Source organism: Montipora capricornis, chromosome 5 (assembly GCF_036669925.1).
Source record: "Montipora capricornis isolate CH-2021 chromosome 5, ASM3666992v2, whole genome shotgun sequence".
Taxonomy (NCBI): domain Eukaryota; kingdom Metazoa; phylum Cnidaria; class Anthozoa; order Scleractinia; family Acroporidae; genus Montipora; species Montipora capricornis.
The window spans coordinates 6,461,377-6,480,647 of record NC_090887.1 but is presented as its reverse complement, the minus strand read 5'-3'; the positions used below and the strand labels follow the sequence as shown (position 1 = coordinate 6,480,647).

The 19,271-nt window shown below is 39.7% G+C and overlaps 1 protein-coding gene across 1 annotated transcript in view; it reads left to right on the top strand.

Annotated features, from left to right (window-relative positions):
• Positions 1 to 19,271, top strand: part of LOC138049282 (uncharacterized) — a 71,204-nt gene that overhangs the window by 51,869 nt on the left and 64 nt on the right. The window contains exons 6-20 of the mRNA XM_068895489.1: positions 308 to 464; positions 1,907 to 2,088; positions 2,951 to 3,002; positions 3,482 to 4,023; positions 6,542 to 6,832; positions 8,909 to 9,196; positions 9,781 to 10,086; positions 10,517 to 10,712; positions 12,008 to 12,213; positions 12,779 to 12,963; positions 13,703 to 14,038; positions 14,745 to 14,956; positions 15,752 to 15,792; positions 16,589 to 16,685; positions 18,107 to 19,271. The exon at positions 18,107 to 19,271 is cut by the window's right edge and continues 64 nt beyond it. Coding sequence (XP_068751590.1) covers positions 308 to 464; positions 1,907 to 2,088; positions 2,951 to 3,002; positions 3,482 to 4,023; positions 6,542 to 6,832; positions 8,909 to 9,196; positions 9,781 to 10,086; positions 10,517 to 10,712; positions 12,008 to 12,213; positions 12,779 to 12,963; positions 13,703 to 14,038; positions 14,745 to 14,956; positions 15,752 to 15,792; positions 16,589 to 16,685; positions 18,107 to 18,290 — 3,275 coding nt within the window. The 3' untranslated portion in view covers positions 18,291 to 19,271. The remainder of the gene's footprint in view (positions 1 to 307; positions 465 to 1,906; positions 2,089 to 2,950; positions 3,003 to 3,481; positions 4,024 to 6,541; positions 6,833 to 8,908; positions 9,197 to 9,780; positions 10,087 to 10,516; positions 10,713 to 12,007; positions 12,214 to 12,778; positions 12,964 to 13,702; positions 14,039 to 14,744; positions 14,957 to 15,751; positions 15,793 to 16,588; positions 16,686 to 18,106) is intronic.

The following is a 19,271-nucleotide window of genomic DNA, read 5'->3' as shown; positions in this document are numbered from 1 at the left end:
CCAATCTCACCCTCCTTAATTAATGTTAAGCGCCATGATAAAATATTCTCGGTCATATGTGAACTGAGGATAAGTCCAACACTTCAAGCAGTGCCGAATGTTTAAGATTAAAATAAGATTCTCGTATTGTCTCTTGTTCATTTCTGATGTACGGAACTCGTTAATTAAGACCTTAAGCCAATATTCTTTGAGCACGACCCTCGCATGATATTTTTACTTCAATTTTTCAGTTGGTCTCGACTTTTCTAACTGAAAAATTTAACCATCAATTAAGGAGGCAAACATACATTTAACAATATTTTTTCAGAATGTGGCGGATTGTTGAACGGGTCTTCAGGATCATTCGCAACTCCTGGATATCCATCACAGCTTTACCCTGACGATCTGAATTGCGTATGGACTTTGAGTATTCCCAGAGATGGCTTTGTTATAGTTGAATTTCTGGAGTTCGAGACAGAGGGAGTGTAAGCCCTAGTCATAATTAGAATTATGAAATTTGGCTTAAAACATCATTTATTTACTGTTTGCAAGTAATCACTTTTGCTTTGCTAGGTGCGTTTTCTAACGTTTGACACTATGGTTTTTAGTTCAATTTTTACAAATCTTATACTGACTAAATTACTATATCAACAAGGGAATTATTTATAGAAATGGAAATAAAGAAAAATGTAAAGCTTAAATCCAATGAAGATGATATGCACTCAGTGACGGAAGAAGCCGCAAGTTAAGCTTTCGAGTTGATCACCGACACGAACAAAGACCTAGTAAGACATGTTATTACAAAAACGAAAAGAAACAAGTGAAAAGTGAATATCAAATATATAGTTATAAATTAACATATAAAAACAATAAACGTATTACAGTATAATAAATAGTAAGTAAACTATATGCAGAAAACAAACATATTTTTCAAAAGAGTAGGACTTAATGTTAAAAAGGTACACGTTTATATTGCAGTTGGGCTGTTAATGGGCGACTTGAATGATAGCGTCATTTGAATACAACAACCAAAATCCTTTACTTTTGCTGTTTCCAGCGAAAGAAATTGTGGTAGTTGTAGTCAAATGACGACAACGTGAAAATCTGCTATTCGTTCAAAAAACGTATGAAGCGACGTGATGTCATGCATGACATGATTTGAGGAAGTGTCACACATGGGATGATGCGACGTAATGTCACACGTGGCATGATATGACATGATATGACATGATGCCACCCAACATGATGTGACGCAATGTCACACATGGCATGGTGTGACATGATGTGACGTAATGTCACACATGGCATGATGTGACATGATGTTACACATAGCAGGATGTCATGTGATGTCAGACATGGTATAATGTGACCTGATGAAACGTGATGCCACACAGGGCATGATGTAGTTGTATAAAGTAAAAAAAACAAAAACGGCAGTTTTTGTTTATCCCTCTTACTTGATTTAGTTTCGTATACATGTACTATCTGGCTGTTTCTGAAATTAAAGTTCTTATTTTCACACAGAGTTTGTTTTGTTTTGCTAACTCCACTGTGAGGTTGAAAGTTTGCTTTGTGAATTTCTCTTCCTCATTTTACAGACTAATTTTTGGTTATGATTTTCCCTCAACTCACCATCCACACACACAGTATTTTCCCCACACCTACCCACTTTACTAGAGATTATTATCTCAGTTAGTGGAGAGGAACCCCTTCTTGTAAGGGGATTCTTGCTTCAGCACCATAATCATGCCACAAAGGCTGCTAGTCTACTGCTGTTTTTGTTTTTGTTTTTTTTACTTTATACAACCATCATGTGACATGATGTCACACATGGCAGGGTGTAATGTAATGTCACACATGGCATGATGTGAAGTCAGTGTCACACCTAATTTTTACGTCAATAAACCAGTGCCATGTTTTCTTGCAGCTATGACACTGTTAAGTTGACCAACAGCTTAGGAGAAGCAATAACAGACCGGTTCAGTGGTTCTAAGGCAAGATTTTATGTCACTGTTGAAGGCAAAAAAACTCAGTGGTTGTACATCACATTTACTTCAAACTCTTTTATCAGAAACAGAGGTTTTCTAGCTCAATTCCGGATTTCGTTGAGTGAGTATCCTTGTTTTAAAGTTTCACGAGGGCCAAAGTACAAACACAGGGAGCCCAGACAAACTGTTCGTGTGCTCTGCACATTTACATTTTTATAGCAAATGTATGGGATTTACAGAACACTTCGCAGAATTGCATCGTCTTTCGTCGTAACTGCATGAGGGTCCCTGGGTTTTGTTACGCCATTGACATCACTGCCTATATTAGTGAGTATTGGTTTTGCCTTTAGCGCCCTAACCACGGGAAGGAATTGTAACGGCCATTGTTTAACTGTATCCAATCAGACAGAGGCTATGGAATAGCTGTCTCTCTCTGGCGCAACTTTTTTTCGCTACGCATTCTGACGGCTTGGAAATTTTTGGTCCTGGGCTTTGTTCGAAAGTTAGTAGTGGGCCGTTTGGATGAATTTTTGATTGAATGATACAAGATTCATGGAGCTTTCCTCTTTCCGCTCTGTGGTTTGGAAGCCGAGCGATGGGATTTCATGTCGAAAACCGCCTCGGCCTGGAGATGTTCCAGTTTTGCGCCGTTAGGACTTTTCACCCTTTAATTATTACATTATGGTAAACAGCGAACGTAAACTGAATCCTTCAAACCAGCTAAAATTGGCAATTTTGAGCCAATGAACGACAGCTATAAAAAAGTACCACATTAGAAAAATTAAAAGTATTGATGGGCACTTCAGCCTCCACATAGTTAAGAGTTAAAACAGTATGCCCAATATGGTTTCCAATATGGTTCACTGGTTGCAAATTTGATGAAGAGTCTCTCTGTGGCCATCAGTTACACCCCTTGCTGAGAATTGTCCCTGTAAGTTAAGAATACAGAAGCAATAAAAACAGTTATTTTGCTATTGTTTCAGATACGGAAGTCCTTGGCCATTGGCTGCTGGACGGTCAAGACAAGTTTATAAGGTTGGTGATGATTTTCTCCCGCTAACTGGTCAGGACAATCTGTAATTCACGGAGTTCAAGTCCAGTAACCTCTTGCCACTTGCTGCACTTCCTGGTGGTTTTTTATGGTAATACCAAGTCAGAGCAACTCCTCGGCCAGGCGTGTATAACTAGGCAACTGGCTTACCTCCTGTCAGTTAAGATTACAATATTGTTGTATTCCCTGTCCTCAGAGCCAGGCGTGTCTTTCATCTGCATCAACTGGAATAGAGCCTGACGATCTAGAATTGGCCTGTACAGCCTTAGCACGGGGTTCAACTCAACTACAAACTGAATCATGGCATAGCGTTCCATTGTCACCAGTGACAGACGGACGCCAAAAACAACACTTAATTAGAAATAGTTGTTTCTAACATTTGCTTGCTAAACCCCAGTGGGACTTAGCTAAATCAGTTACCGAGGATAAACAAGTGGTTTCTCTTTCTTTTTTCGTCTTACAGCTTTGATAGCTTGCCACTCTTTGCTGAGGGAAGATGCCCGGGCAGTAAGGCCGCGTTTTTCAACCAAACAAATTCCTCCGCCAGTACACCGATAATAAACCTTAACAATCGGAGTTTCACCATTGCCTGTTGGATTAAGCAAACAGCATGGGCCCCCGATGGGTTGGCAGCGATTTACAGCGACTGGTATGATCCATGGCAGTTTCGTTTAAGCGTAAAAGACCAGAAGATCATATTTCATCGCCACCAAAACGGGAGTGAAGTATGGTGGTCCTTAGAGAGTACCAAAGTTAGTTTGGACAAATGGACCCACGTGGCTGTCACATGGGATCACGTGAGACATGCTGTGTTTATCTATGCTAACGGTCAAGAAGTTGGGAAGAGATCATACACCCCAGGAGCCTCATTCTTTCAACCCACTGGGAAACTGTACCAGATTGGTAAAGACGGTCATACGGATGACCATCAGTTCCATGGATCTGTGATGGATCTTTATGTCTTTGGCACGGCATTGAAGCTGGATCAAATCAATAAACTAAGAGGTGAGCTTTATGTTACTACCCTTTCTATCAGTTACTGTAAGCCCTCACCTAACTCTATATGCAAGAGTGGCGCATAATGCCTCCACATTCGCTCTCCATGGCTCTTGTCTTGCGCCGAGGCTAGCAACTCTCTCCAGGACTGCCACCCTGCTCTGGACCTCTCCCTTTCTACTGTATGTCGCCACGTTGTTTTTGCCCGACGTGTCTCTCTCTCTCTCTCTCTCTCTCTCTCTCTCTCTCTCTCTCTCTCTCTCTCTCTCTATTTCCCGTGCGGGCCCATGTCAGGGAGTTGCGGGCAATGAATACGTTCAGGTTTTTTGTTTAAGACAATTCTTCTGTTGGTTTATCATGCAATGAAGTAGTTTTGGTTGAAGAACGAGGTTTCCTTCTGAGAAAATTAAGATCACGCACCGGCTAGCCACTCAGGGCGTCAAACATTCTCAAACCATCATGATATGAAATACGAAATAAGCTTTAATATAGGAGGATCCAATAATGATAAATTATTTTGTTCTCGAAAAACCTAAATCTTGATTTAGCCCAGGGCTTTATATTCGTGCGAGAAGTGGCTTATTATCAGAAGATCTTAAAACCTACATTTCAGGAAGGAGTACTTTTGACGGTCTGACCGGAGGTTTTTCTGTAATTATTGTTTAAAGTACCCATAACGTAAAAAAGTTGTATTTTCCTATTTGGAAGTCCATATTAAAAAATGAACTTTGGCGAAAGAATTTTTCAATTCCAGCGAGAGGCGAATTTTCTACGATTTTTTCAATCCTACTTTTATTTGGTACACCCCTTCCGCTGGTCAGGACTTCACGGGCTCGCTGTGACGTAGCTTCAGGAATGCTTGTTGGCGTGGGTCTTATCTTTTCTTTTCTAATCAACGCCAAGGTATCGCTCAGCGATCGTTTTTGGTATTTTTCAGTAAACAAAAAAATCAATCATGCCTATATTTATCATCAAAGAAAGTGCCTCTGAATCCGGAAGTGAATAAACTGGCGATTTTAAAAAAAGAATTTGAGGCGACTAGTTGCGGTCTCGACGAGTCAGCCAGCGCTAGCACTGAACCCCAGAACTACACGGAACCCTACGTGGAAGAACCATTAGCAGACGAGGGATGGCTACAAAATTGCGAAAAAGAACAAGAGGATAAGGAAGGTCTCGCGAGGGAATTAAATCAACGCCTATATGTGTGTTCCTGTAATCGAATTTTGTCAGTCTTCAGCGATCTTTTCATTTTGCTGTCCAAACAATACTAGAAGTCATCGTCTTTGAATTGAAACTAGCAAAGTGAAGAAGTGTTATCGGGATCCCAGTTCTTTCTTTTCGCCAAGACAAAATCTACGGCCATTTTGTCCCTTTTTTTGAGCTATTGCGTTTTCCGAGTCGAATTCGAAAAAGGCATTCACATGTATGCTTTTTCTTTTTTTAGGATCAGCTGTGTTGTTACATCGAGCGGTAACGAATCTTTCAGCTATTTTTTCACATCAACTTTCAAATCCTCATGTTCTCTAATCACGTGTTCCTGAATCTACGTCATAACTTGAGGGAAGACGTGAGCGAGTGGTGTGCCAAAATGACGGGCAATTTGAATGCCATTAGAAAATCGTAGAAATTCACCTCTCGTTCGAATCGAAAAATTCTTTCTCAAAAGTTAATTTTTCGATATGGACTTTCAAATAGGAAAATAAAAATTTTCATGTTATGGGCACTTTAAGGTAGTTCTGTTATTGTGAACACAACGAAGATAGTAACGGGGGGGGGGGGGGATCTTTGGGGTAGAATGGGAACCTCCCTTGGAAGAAGCGTGCCCGATTGATGGGTGTACAGCGTTTACTACAGAGAAGTGATGTCACACGGGATAAAAGCGAGAGGCACTCAGTTACTGTGAACAGAAATGCAACCACTTAGATGCTCCATCTCAACTGTAACAAAGAGTATGAAGTAGCGATTTCCTCACGAATTGGATATGAGCTGCAGATATTCACTCAGTGTGATACCACAATATTAATAACGACGTCACATGTGGCGTCACACAAAAGAGGTAATGTATCAAAATTTGCTGAGAATAATAACAATAATTACAGTAAGGGACTTTGTTTTTCAAAAGTAATTTACAGGACTCGAAGTCTAAAATATTCTGTTGTAAATAAAATAAAGTTCCGCATAAAAACATGGTCTCAAAAATTCTCCAAACGAAACGATAAGAAACAGAAGGCTAGTTCTCTACTCTTTAGATGTATCGAAATGTACATCAGAAGTTTCTGAACATGACATTACGACGAAAATGAAATAGAAAAGAAACGCTGCAGCAGAATGCCTTATGATCGGAAGAAGTAACGGTATGTATATTATTTTTTTGAAAAAAAATTCAACACATTTTATTACTCTCGTACGCGTAGGAAATTACTTTCGAAAGGAGTTTTGAAGCTATGAATTTGGCGATTTATTTTCGGAAGGGGAGCTTATGATCGAAATTTTATGACTCACAAGTTTTCTTGAATCATTATTTCAGGCGTTCCTATTATCGTAAACACGACCGAAGAAGTAACAAGCGGGATCGTTGTCGTCACGTGGGAGCCTCCCTTAGCTTGTCCAGTTGACAAATACATTGTGCACTACAGGGAAGTGATATCCCTCAAGGCAAAAAGCAATTGGCACTCGGTTACCGTGAACAGAAATGAAACCAGCTATATGCTACACCTCAACTGCAGAAAAGAGTATGATGTGGCAGTTACCTCGTTGAGTGGTCATAGCGAGAGTAATTTGAGTGACAGTAAGATATGGAACTTCAAGACTGGTGGAGGTAATATTGATAATTAGTATCACCCAACTAGTGGACTAATGCAAATCCTGCATTTTGATTGGCTACGCTAGAAGAAGATTATCAGTAATAGTCCTCGAGTAGCGAAAAGCGTGACGCTTTTTTTCATTTTATTCCCAAATAAATATTTCTTTAACTTGCATTTGCTAACTTTATTATTGCCTTTTCTGTCCGGCTAGTTGGGTGATACGAAAACAATTAGACCCTTCGCCCTCAAGGGCCACGGGTCAATAGCTCATTCGGCTTCGCCTCATGGACTATTGACCCGTAGCCCTTGCGGGCTATGGGTCTCATTGTTAATTAATGTAACTTGAAATAAGAAAGAGAGAAATGACAGTTTCAATAATACATTTCAGAGAAGAAATGATTTGCTTCCTCCATACTCGGACCTAGACATAGATTGAGGCCTGAGCACTGTCCTGTTGTTTTTGCCACAGGCGGGTCTGGTTCAATTTTGATGAAACTGAATGAAAGTTAAAGGAACTATAAAACGGGAAAATTTGTAAAAAAAAAAAAAGGGGTTAAATAGATAGACCCAGAACGAGAGCACGTCAGGTCCCAATCATAAATTACAAATTCAAAAGTTAATTTTGAATCTGGAATAAATCCTTATTTTTCCTTATTTAATTCAAACCTGCTAATGCCCACTTTCTTGAATCGTCCTTCATACAGCCCGTAAATCATCGAAAGTTGCTCCAAATGTATGTGGAGCCTTCTACTGTAAACCTTTTGAGACTTGATTAGATAATAGGAAACCTCAACGAGGTTGTAAGAGAGGATATTGCCAAACAGTATGAAAACTGTCGCATTAAAAAATATCCCCTCTTAAAGGGGCTAGGTCACGCTATTTTAGGTAATTTTGTTTAATTTTGTTAATTATGAGCTCTAAACGTCAAATTGGCAGAGCAAGAGTCTTTCATTTGCAAAATCACGGCCACATAACAACTGAGAATGATTTTCCAGCTTTGTAAATGACATTTTGATATAGACTGATATCAATTTGAAAAAAGGTGGGCCGACGTTTTTCAAATTTACCCAAATTCAATCCATTTCAATCCTCTCCAGTTTTGTCCATCCATGTCCCTTCTTGGCTTCCCTGTGTTTTGTTAGAGTTCTTCTATAGTTTTGAACAGTTATTTTGATATTTTAGTTAATTCTATGACCATTCCGCGATCTGTGCTGAAATTGCTTAAAATTGATGCATAAAATGCATATTGCTATTTTTGTTGCTGTTGGCGTTCACTTCAGCACTGCATATATTGATGCTATTAAAAAAACAAGTGAAGCAGTGATGGTGATTACAAGCATCATATAAACTTCTCAAACTTATTTTAAAAAATTCAAAAACAAAGAAAATCACAACCGTGAAGGAGATTTGGATTAGCATAGATTTTGAAAAGATATTTCTCAAACTCAGTTATTATTCATCAAGTCAAAACAAAGAAAATCACAACCCTGAAGGAGGTTTGAATACTCGGTCTTAATTAGCATAGATTTTGACGATTTTACTTCTCCGTTTAGCCCTTAGTTTTTCTTAGTCGATTGATAAGGTATATCAAACACCCGAGACAGTCGGGTTCATCGGCTATCTAAACATCTCGAATTTCGTCAAAAATACTCCGCTGCATGTCATATTTTCAACTCTCTTTTCGGTGTTTGGATATGCGGATGAAACACTGTATCTCGTGTTTGATATATTACAAGATGCGTTAATTGGTTAGTTTTTGTAACTTTTCCGATGTTTGTGAGACCATTATCTTCCCGAGGTAGTCTGGGCAGAGCAGCAGGAACGTTTGGTGTCTATCATGACCTGTGATTAACTTGTGTGGGTGGGAGCCAGTCCTGCCCGTCGATGTGGGGCCGTTAGTCAATTGAGGGCTCATCTACCGTTTGATAGATTTTGTTTTTAATCCTAAGTGATGTCCACTCATCCTCTCTACCAAGATTATTGATCAGTTGACACTCTAGTACATGAGTTGTACCTGAGATAACTTACACTTTATGTTTGGAAAAAAATGAAATAAGATAACGTATTGAACCATATTCTTCTGAAAATAGGTGTTCCTGAAATCGTAAACTCTACCAAGGCTGTTCCAGGAGGAACTGTTGTTGTCGCATGGAAGCCTCCGTTAGAAGGGGCGTGTCCAGTTATCACATATACTGTGTACTACAGAAAAGCGGCGAAGAAAAGCAAGTGGCAATCAGTTACCGTGAAAGGAAAAACAGACAGTTATACGCTACAGCTTAAATGTAAGGAAGAGTATGAAGTAGCTCTTACCTCACTGAGTGGATTTATGGAAAGTACTTTCAATGAGAGCAAGATATGGAACTTCAAAACCCAAGGAGGTGATGTGGCATATAATAAGTTATGTAGTGATACTTACAGAAATTTGGTTTAGATTTTCAGGGAGATGTGCTTAGTTAATTATTATGTAAAGTTTAAAAAGTGTTAACATGTTTTAAACAAAGTTCTGTGTTTCATCATAGCTAATAGAGGGGAATGGTTATGAAACGCAACAAATTCGTTTGTTGTAGGTTCTTGTTCTCTTTTTTTGGCCTTGACCGTGCACAAAACACAATAGCTGTTTACTCCGTACTGAGGAACTAACCAATAGAAACGTGTTGATTACGTAATTCATGCATAGTGTATGAGCCCAAAACAAATGATTGTGCACGATCGTGGACTTTCCAACCTAAATCTTGGCATCTTTGTTTGCTCCTTTGATGTTTGCCGAGCTTCCAAACCATTCCCCTCTATTAACTATGGTTTCATCGTTAACTGTCATAATTTGACACTGCTAAAGAAAAGTGGATGTTTGTGTCACTAATTTCGCTGCAGTACATTCAAGCATCCGTACATGCTAGAATATTTCTGAGGTGAAGCATTGTTCTCCAGCTGATGCTTTAGATTCTGTTCTTTCTCATTACAGAGGTTCCGTCTATTCCTGTCATCAAAAACAAGGAAACCGAAACACCGAGATGTGATGTGATCCTTACATGGAGCCCTTCTGCAGACAACGGGTGTCCACTGACCATGTATACAGTAAACTACCAACGAATTCAGCCACGAGAAACTGAGGAGCCCTGGCACCAAGTTAACCTCACTGACATTATGACGACCAACTTTACTATATCGTTATCATGTGACACGCTGTACAGGATCGAGATCTCGGCCTGGAATGAACTGGGAGAGAGCGAGAGATCAAGGCCGTGGATAATAAAAACACTTCAGTCAGGTACGTTTTTGAAAATTTCCTCTTGCAATCTGAGCCATAGCGAAGATAACCACCGAGAAAAGCGTGGTGACTAGGCAAAAAAATGATGTTGTGCATACTGTGAGAAGTTTCCGTTTCTCGACATTTAAAGTGAGATTAGAGTAAGAATTTTGGTATGGTATTTCAGTTCAGCAAAGGAAAGTTTTACGAAAGAGTTCTTCGGAAAGAAACTGATCCCATGATAGCCTACTACGCAGAGGCTCTTTAGCCTCGTAACGCAATCTTGGTCCCCCACGTGGACGATGAAGATTGTGTGACGAGCCAAAAGAGCGTCTGCGTCCGTACGAGGCGGGTCCCACGATGGTAGCCGGCATTTCTTTCTCTACTGGCATTACGAATATAGGCCGAATTTCTCTACTTTGAATAATATTCACCTTAATCTTGTTCGCAGCTTCAGACACAAGCAAAGAAACAAGCTTTGACAAATCTCCAGAATCTGACGGTGTTAAAGGGCTGTCTGCAACACAGTTATCTGCCTTAATCGGAGGACTTTGCGCCCTACTTATAATCATTTCAATTTTAATATTTGCGCTTCGACAGAAAGCAAAAAGAAGGAAGCGACTTGCTCATAACCTGAGGCCAAGGAGGTAATTCAATGCCATCTTTGTTCTGAATCTCGAATAGACATATTCGAATTTGAGAGTAGCTATAAAGCTAATAACTTCGAGCTAAATAATTAAAATATTAAAAAGGTTAAAATTTAAAATACAATATAAAAAGTTTACTATTACGATAGATATCAAAGTACATACTTGCCCGGAGATACTTGACATATTATTGCATAATACAATTGACAAAACTAAAAATGTTCCTTTTGAGTTCATTTATCTTGTTACAACTTCTCAAGGCCTCTGGGAGGGACTTCCACGGTTAGTTTGCACTTAGATACGGAAAAGAGTGCAGACCAGAAGTTATTGTTCTTGGTTTGGGGGGTGACGGGATGTTATTACCCCATAGGTTGTACTTTACAGAGCAAAGAGGAGGCGGACATGGGGATGGGGGGGGGGGGGGGTTCTGAACACCGCAAAAAAAATTAACTAACACAGCATCACCGCAAGAAAAGTCAAAGAAACACCGTCACCGCAACACGTATTTTAAGCGCCATGATTAGATGGTAAGAAAGATGGTAAACGTGTGCAATTTACGCTTCCTTAGCATAGAAAGCCCTCTTTCTTCCCTGCCGACGCGACATCTGAATATATTTTGTGGCCGGTAGCTTTCGCCACCTTTTCCTATTTTCGTAGAAAAAAGCTGCGCAGGACAAGCTAAAAAAACCGCCCCCCATCCCCCCTCCCCACTCCTCCCGCCTAGCTGAAGCTCTGAATCCGCCACTGTTACGTTTACTCAGTTACATGTGGTCAAGCCTTGCTGGGGTTTCATTAACTTGTTTTCACAGGCGACCCCCATTGCACACTACTAGGCTACTCACTGTCCACAACAAAATAGTGTAGCGTAGCCAATCAGAGAACGGCATTCGTGATAGAACGCCAGCAGATTTATACTAATACCGTAGAATCCCGGTTATAAGCCCCCCCGGTTATAAGCCCCCCCGATTATAAGCCCACCTCTCTGCTAATAGAAATTTCCTCCCGGTTATAAGCTCACCTCTCTGCTAATAGAAATTTCCTCCCGGTTATACCCCTGTTATACCGGGTACCGTATACAGTTAACAATAATTAGGCGGTACATTAGCGACGGATTTTAGACGTTTTTTTCCTCCCTATTATAAGGCCCCCGGGTTATAAGCCCCCCCCGATTATAGGCCCACCCAAAAACCCTTACGAAATTGTATAAGCCCAGGGCTTATAACCGGGATTCTACGGTATGTGATAGAGGCCAGTAAGAGTAAACCACTGTGTCCAATTTGCTCATTTTCCTTTAGATCAAAATCCACCATTTTTGCTCTTCGTCGCTGGGAAGTTCTACCTGAGCAGGTTGTCTTCAAGGAAGAGATCGGTCGAGGGGCATTTGGCAAGGTGTTTAAAGCCACGTTCAAAGAATCCCCTGGAATTGAAGTATTTTATAAGCCAAGAACACAGACTGTTGACTGGAAAGAAGACCGAATTGTAGCTGTTAAAGTTTTGGGAGGTAAGTAGATGATTCTCAAGTCATAGGCGTTTAAACCACCAGTAAAGAATTAAATATACAACCCCCCCCCCCCCCGGAGGACCTTCCATATAAAAAGTGCGGGCGTTAATTACTCGTCTAACCTTTTTATAAGGGATTGAAAAAGCGGTGTTTAGCCTCGAAAGGTCCACAGCGGGAGCTCTTGCAGTCCCATTTAGGGTATTGACCCCAAAAAATGTGACAGGAGAGTATGTGTTGTTTTAGAATTGGTACCTAGGGTGAGAAAACGTTCAAGTCACGCCCCCAAAACAGGATCTTGGTACCTTATAGGGATTATTTTCGAAATTTCCAACGAGCACCCCCTGATGTCTAAACTACGTTTTCCATGTGTAACATTGATCACCGAAACCAGAGAACAAATAACTTGTTACTTCTTTTGTGAAACTTTGATTGGTTTGTAATGTTTGCCGGCTACTCTGCTAATGGTTGATGAAAGTTTGTTTTATGGTGCGTATGTCCATTTTAACCAGCTGCAACGTCATTGAAAAGTTTTTTTTCAGAACTGATCACGTGATCTTATCTCTAGACACAACAGAAGAGGAAGCCAGAAATCAATTTCTTGAGGAAATTGAACTCATGAAGGCGATTGGCTCACACAGGAATATTGTCAGCATGCTGGGCTGTTGCGTTAACTCAGATCCAATATTTCTAGTGTTAGAATATGTGCCATACGGAGATCTATTACACTGGCTGAGGAACAAGAGAATACAGGTAAATTTAATATCACATAAGCAGGGATGGCGCATTGGCGAGAGCGCTTGCCTCCCAACGATATATGTGGCCAGGGCTCGATACCGGATCGAGTTTGTTTTTGGTTCTCGCCTTTGTCCGAGTACTTCGGTTTTCCTCCCTACACAAAAAAATATTGTCAAATTCCAATTTGATCAGGATAAAAGACCCGCTGAAAACCAACTAAGCTAATGCGGCTTTCTCCTTTAATGTTGACACTTAATTACAGGTCTTAGTTGAAAATCGGGTAGAACAGGATAGAACATCGAAAGCATTGATAGAAGCTCTTTCGCAACACCAAACTACTTTAGTGAGTTCCGTGAGTCCCATTTACACACATTCTATTCCAGCACCTTTTGGTTCTCGTCGTAAAGCCAGCTTTTGCTTGCTCTGAAAAGGCCGAGGCTTCAGCGAAAGTCTCAGGGAAAAATTTAGCGGTGGCGGGGGGGGGGAGGGAATTAATTGGGTGGCTTTGAAGGAGCAAAAAATAAAAATTAAATGAAAAAAACATTGAATATTATGAGAGAAATAAAGTAAACACTCTGGAGAAACACCTTATCGTAATTCCTTCTTTGTGCCATTGCTATAATTATTACTGATGTAGCAGTTTTCAGTTACGTTCCAATTGATTCTGTAACCCCAAGATACCAACCCCCTCCCCCTTGTTAATCTTAATCCCTTAGTCTCTTATTAATATCCTTTGATTTTTTCCCTCCGGTAGAAAAGCTATCAAAAGAACTACAGTAACGAGGAAAATCGCTTAAGGTTGGCTGCAATTAAAGTGCAATTTAGTACGGAAATGGATGATGAATCAAAGCAACTGCTGACGGGAAACGAGAAAGAAACCATGGATCTTTCCAAGCTTAACGTGGAAGCTGCTGGCAAAGAAAAAGAGGCAGAAGAAATCAAACCGGAAATGAAAGAAGGAGTGGAGAATCACTTAGAAGCTCAACCTGTTCATGTCACTCAAAGTGGTTGCCATGACAATGTGCAACGGGAGGAAGAATTCAACGTAAAGGATCTTCTTAGCTTTGCGTGGCAGATAGCGCGCGGAATGGTAAGTTGCAGAGCTTGGGAACAGCAAACTCCCAAAACATTTGACATGCTAGCCTCGTTCACCTTTGAAAAGCAGTAGAGCCTTCCCAGTATTTCGTTTGTGTTGCGGTATGGTTTTATCCAGTGATTGTTAATAAGTTTTATGTGCTACAGTTTGTAAATTCCTTAACGCGTGCACTCGCTACGCTATGCATCGCACGCGTGTTATTATTTTTGCAAGCACTGATTTAGGACAGAGATAGAAAGATGTAAACAAAATTAGAGGCGGCTTTCAACACACGTCTCTGAAATCCGCTTCTCCCCACATACGAGTCGGGCGTGGTATCTACTACACCATCGGCGCAACTACGCTGGATACGTAGCACCTTACTGACGAGAGTAGATCCAGCGCAGCTAACCCAAGGGACATTTTTCATTCGAGAAATTTGTGTGTTTCATGGCTACTCCCCGAATCGGGGTCAGATGACAGTAGAGATATCAAGTTATTCAAGCCAGGAAACCCTTTCGTGGCTTAAATAGTTTCTCTACTGATTTAGCACGTTTTCCTTATTAATTATTCCCTGCAAATACCAACACCTCCAAATTCCTATTCTACCAAGATAGAAGATCCACATGAAAACCAGCTAAGGCTAATGTGCATGGCTTCTTCTCTAAATTTTGTAGTTTTCTTATCATAGTTTATTTATTTTTTTATTTATTTCATGCAGAACTTCCTGTCAAGTAACGGATTTGTTCATCGTGATTTAGCAGCCCGCAATGTTCTGCTTGGCGAGGACAAAGTAGTAAAAATTTCTGATTTTGGATTGATGCGGCAAACCCATGAGAATGTTTACCACCTAAAGAAAGGCAAAAAGATACCCGTAAAGTGGATGGCGCCTGAAGCACTCTACAACAGTGAATACACCACCAAAAGCGATGTGTAAGTTTTGTTTTAAACTTAGAGAGCTATAATTAAGGTAACATAACTCTCTGTAAAGTTGGTACACTAACTTAGAACAAATGCCTCTTTAACACTCTACAACAGTGAATACAGCACCAAAAGAGATGTATAAGTTTCTTTCTTTTAAACTAGAGAGTTATAAAGTAACATAACTTTATGGAAAGTTGGTAGACTAAGTTAGGACTAATGCCTCTAAAAGGAGCTGGCTCAGTCCCAGTATTTTGGCCACGTACAAAATTACATTTGGAAGAAAACCTGAAAATAGTAGTTTACTAAGACAGAAAAACACCAAAGAGATAGTAATAAACCATAAAGGAACAACGATGGTTTAGGATGGAGAAGATCAACACAGATCTGAAAAACTTAGCCTATACTTGTCAAGATGCGCAAACGTATGACGGACAGTTCAGCAACGCAATAAATAAAGTATCGGAAAATGCTATTAGAAACTCGCACAAGGTTTTTGTCGATATGGTATGTCTTCCGGACCTACTTGGAATTAGTTGGTCATTCACTTTTCCTTTGTTGATAAATTCATCACTGTACGTAGAAGCTAGCATAAATTCTTCGATGTCAAATACACAAGGCTGTCAAATGTCTCGGGTAAAACGATTACGGACCCCTGACAGAGATCTGTTAAATGGACGGTCTGTTTAACTAAAAACGTTATTTACGTGGTTTCATCACTATATGAGCTTTACTTAAAGACGATTTTGACCAAAATGAATTAAGTAGCAAGAGATATTTTATTTGTTAAAATTATTTTTCCCTCAGCTGGTCTTTTGGAATTCTTCTATGGGAGCTTTCCACAATGGGTAAGGACGAAAATAGCAAAAGTTTACTTTTTCTTCAGTGTTTTATCCAAGTACTCCTTTAGGATCAAATGTAAATTAATCTGGTATTATTTAGTTTAGAATTGAGTATAGAAATTCAACGTTTTGTAATTGCTAACTGCAATAATCAAACAAAACAAGAAAACATGCATCTTTCTACTGCTTCTTCGTTTAATAATTATCGCCAGAAAACAACAAGCTTTATAATTTTCCCTGGACTGATAAAAACATTTTTGAACTAACAAGAAGAGTTATGACTGAGGCTGAATTGCCTCATATGATACTGGCTTCGGCCCTGCTTAGTTGTTCGATTTAGCTAGGTTATGTGGACTGCTTTTCATTTCTACAAAAATTCCGAGAAGACTCTTAGTTAAATATCATCCTGATTGAGATTGCACCGGAAACGGTCTAGAATTGCTCTTTACAAAAAAAAAAACAAAAAAAACATAAACACTGTATGTTTTTGGTCTAAAGGCTGGGTACGCGCAGTTTACAGCTGTTGGTTTACTTTTATTTATCATATGGCTGGCTCTGTGAGCGGGCAAGATAAACCAAATCCTGCGCCGTGATTGGCTACCCGAGCGGGCGAAACAGCGCTACCTTGCCCGCTCGGGACGAACCTGCTGTGTCTCGAATTTCCCCGAAAGCCATATAATAAACTATTCATTGACCAAGCTTATTGCTGGATATTGGCCTCGTTATTTTTGCCAGTTTTGGGCAATGATGTAGCCATCTAGCCATCCATCACACAATTTATCTTGTAAACATCTTATTGCAGGAGGAAATCCTTATCCTGGAATAAACAACAAAGAATTGTACAATCTTCTCAAAACGGGATATCGCATGGAACAACCAAACACATGTTCTGATAAACTGTAAGTAAAACTGATGCAGAACCTATCGATTTAATGAACCCATTGGCTCATATTTCATGAGATAATACTCAAATTCTTCTGAGCAGTTTCTTCGAAACACATTTTGATATACATAGTACTAAAAATAAACGGTCAGTAAAAAGCTACTTTACAGATCAAGTAAGGTAGTTTCTGGCTCCGTGTAATGGACTCCCAGTTTAAATAGTCACTAGTCAGATGACAAGTCCCAAAAGGTTTGTTACCAGCATAGGGCAGTCAATTGTGTTGGCGATTTTGTCTCGTCAGGCCAGTTCCACAAGCTTTGCTTCTTATATCAGGCAGCTCGTCATATGCAAACAACAGTCTGAAATCGTAGTGTACATCCTAGTTAAGCAACCCTTTCGAGTGATACTCCGTCATGGTATGCCAGGAGAAAGTGTTGCACAACTTTGCATAATTCAAATGATAGGTCGTTACTCCTGCTAAAAATCAAGCAAATTGCCCTTGGTTGAGCAGCTTCATGTAAGCATTTATGCATTCAAAGGTTCTTTAATAGCCCGGGGGGCTTATATGGACAATATAGGCATGTGTTTTTTAGCCGTTTTGGTCATAAATAGGATATCCATTTTGACTATTTTGGTCATAAATAAGGTATGGTTTGCACTCTAGTCTTGATATGTTTTAAGAAGTAGCTATTTTTTCATCATTAAGATAAGACCATCAACAAAAGCCCTTTATAAATTATGTTTATGGCAATTTAACATTAGTCGGAACTAGGGAATTAATTATAAGGCAGGTCTCAAACAGGGTATTGATTTAATTCATAAATAGGGTATCAATTTTTTGGTCAGGTAATAAACAGAGTAGGGAAAACCGCAGATTTTGGTCATAAGGGTTTTGGGAAGCTGGCCGCAATTTTTTTCTGGGAGTACGCACTTCCCCCCCTGCCCCGGAGTTAATAGCATGGGGAGACCATGATGTTAAAAAACATTCACTAGCCACGGTTGGTATACAATCCACGTGTGGCATGCGCGTAATGTAGCGGTATAAGAAACGTTCCTTGAAGCTTATCACACAAGTAAATGCGAGCCTTTGCTACAAGGCAAGACTAGGAATTTTCTTTGCAAGACCAAGATATTTTGCTTTTAATTAAAGTTGCGAGACCAAGACTTCCAATGTTTCAAAATGCGAGTAAGAAACATTCAGGCTCGTTATTAATAAATACGAACAAACAAATTGCTTCTTCGAGGCTTTCTTAGCCTTGCAAAAAGTCGAGACTCCGAGAAAGCTTTGTGGAAAAATCGAGGCTGCGAGAAGGAACATACCCGCTAAAAAAGCGTGACTGCGAGACCCATGAAATTGGACGATTATTTCGCGAGACAAATAGTTCTTAAAGTATCATTCACCATCCCTATCTTAAAACTAAATGCCCTTTTTTTCAGATTTGAGCTGGTTTTAACTTGTTGGAAAGACGAGCCCAGCGAGAGACCGACATTTGAAAGTGCGACAAAATCACTGGAAGAGATGATGCAAGAGGACGCTCCATATTTGGATTTTGAATCACTTGATGAATCACAGGCATACTACTGCAGCGAGAAGCTTTCTGAAGATGACGTCACGGTCTAGGTGTAGAATATATGACGTCACGGTCTAGGTGGGAGATATATGCCTTAGAAGTGAAAAGAAGAAAAACGAAGAGAACTTAGCAAGAGACATTGTAGTGTTGAACAATGACTTTGAGAGTTAAATGACGCTTTTGATAAATAAGAATAGATATTAATAGATGAAATTTACATAGTGCTAACATTATAAAAAATATCCCAGAATTAAACCAAAGCTTATTTTAGAAATATGTGTTATAAAATATAAAAATGCTGTAAAAAAAAAAAAAACTATCGACAGTCATGACAATTGTACGGTTGCTCAATAAGGTATGTCTTCCAATTGGATTAAATAGAGTAATATTTGAACTGTGACCTCGTCACAAAGCACAATGCCTTAACAGTTGGTGTGTTATTGATCGGATTCTGAATCGAAGGCTGCGTTGTGTTCTGTGCCAGGTTATTGTAATGTTATAGCGCCGCTTCCCATTTAAGAGTATATTAATATGGCTGACTGTTAGAAGTAGCAAATTGTTTGAGATAGGCCAGCTACATTCCATAATTCAGAAGAAAGTTATATTGCTCTTTGTTTCGTGATGGAAAATTGACAAACATATAAAGTACCCTACCAGGGTATAGGAACGTTAAATAAGATTAGGCGAAATCACCTGCTATGCTTTTATCGGCTAATCGGCTGTGATGTTGGCCTTGCTGGGGAATAGCCTACGATAGACCAGCTACATCTCATTCAAAGAGAAGCAATATCTCGATTTGCCTAAATTCGATAAGCCGAATTTCCCTACTGGGAAGACTTTCCAGTAATTATGCCATGCTACATTTTATTGGCTATAATAGCTTGCTGTAATAGCTGTAAATACACTGTCCGCCAAATGCCACAACTAGTGCATCTTTTACCTAAATCATTTAATGTGATTAGGATTATGATAATTAAGTTTAATTTTCTTGCACGTATGCTGTGAACAGATCTTTTTACTCCTTTGAGCTC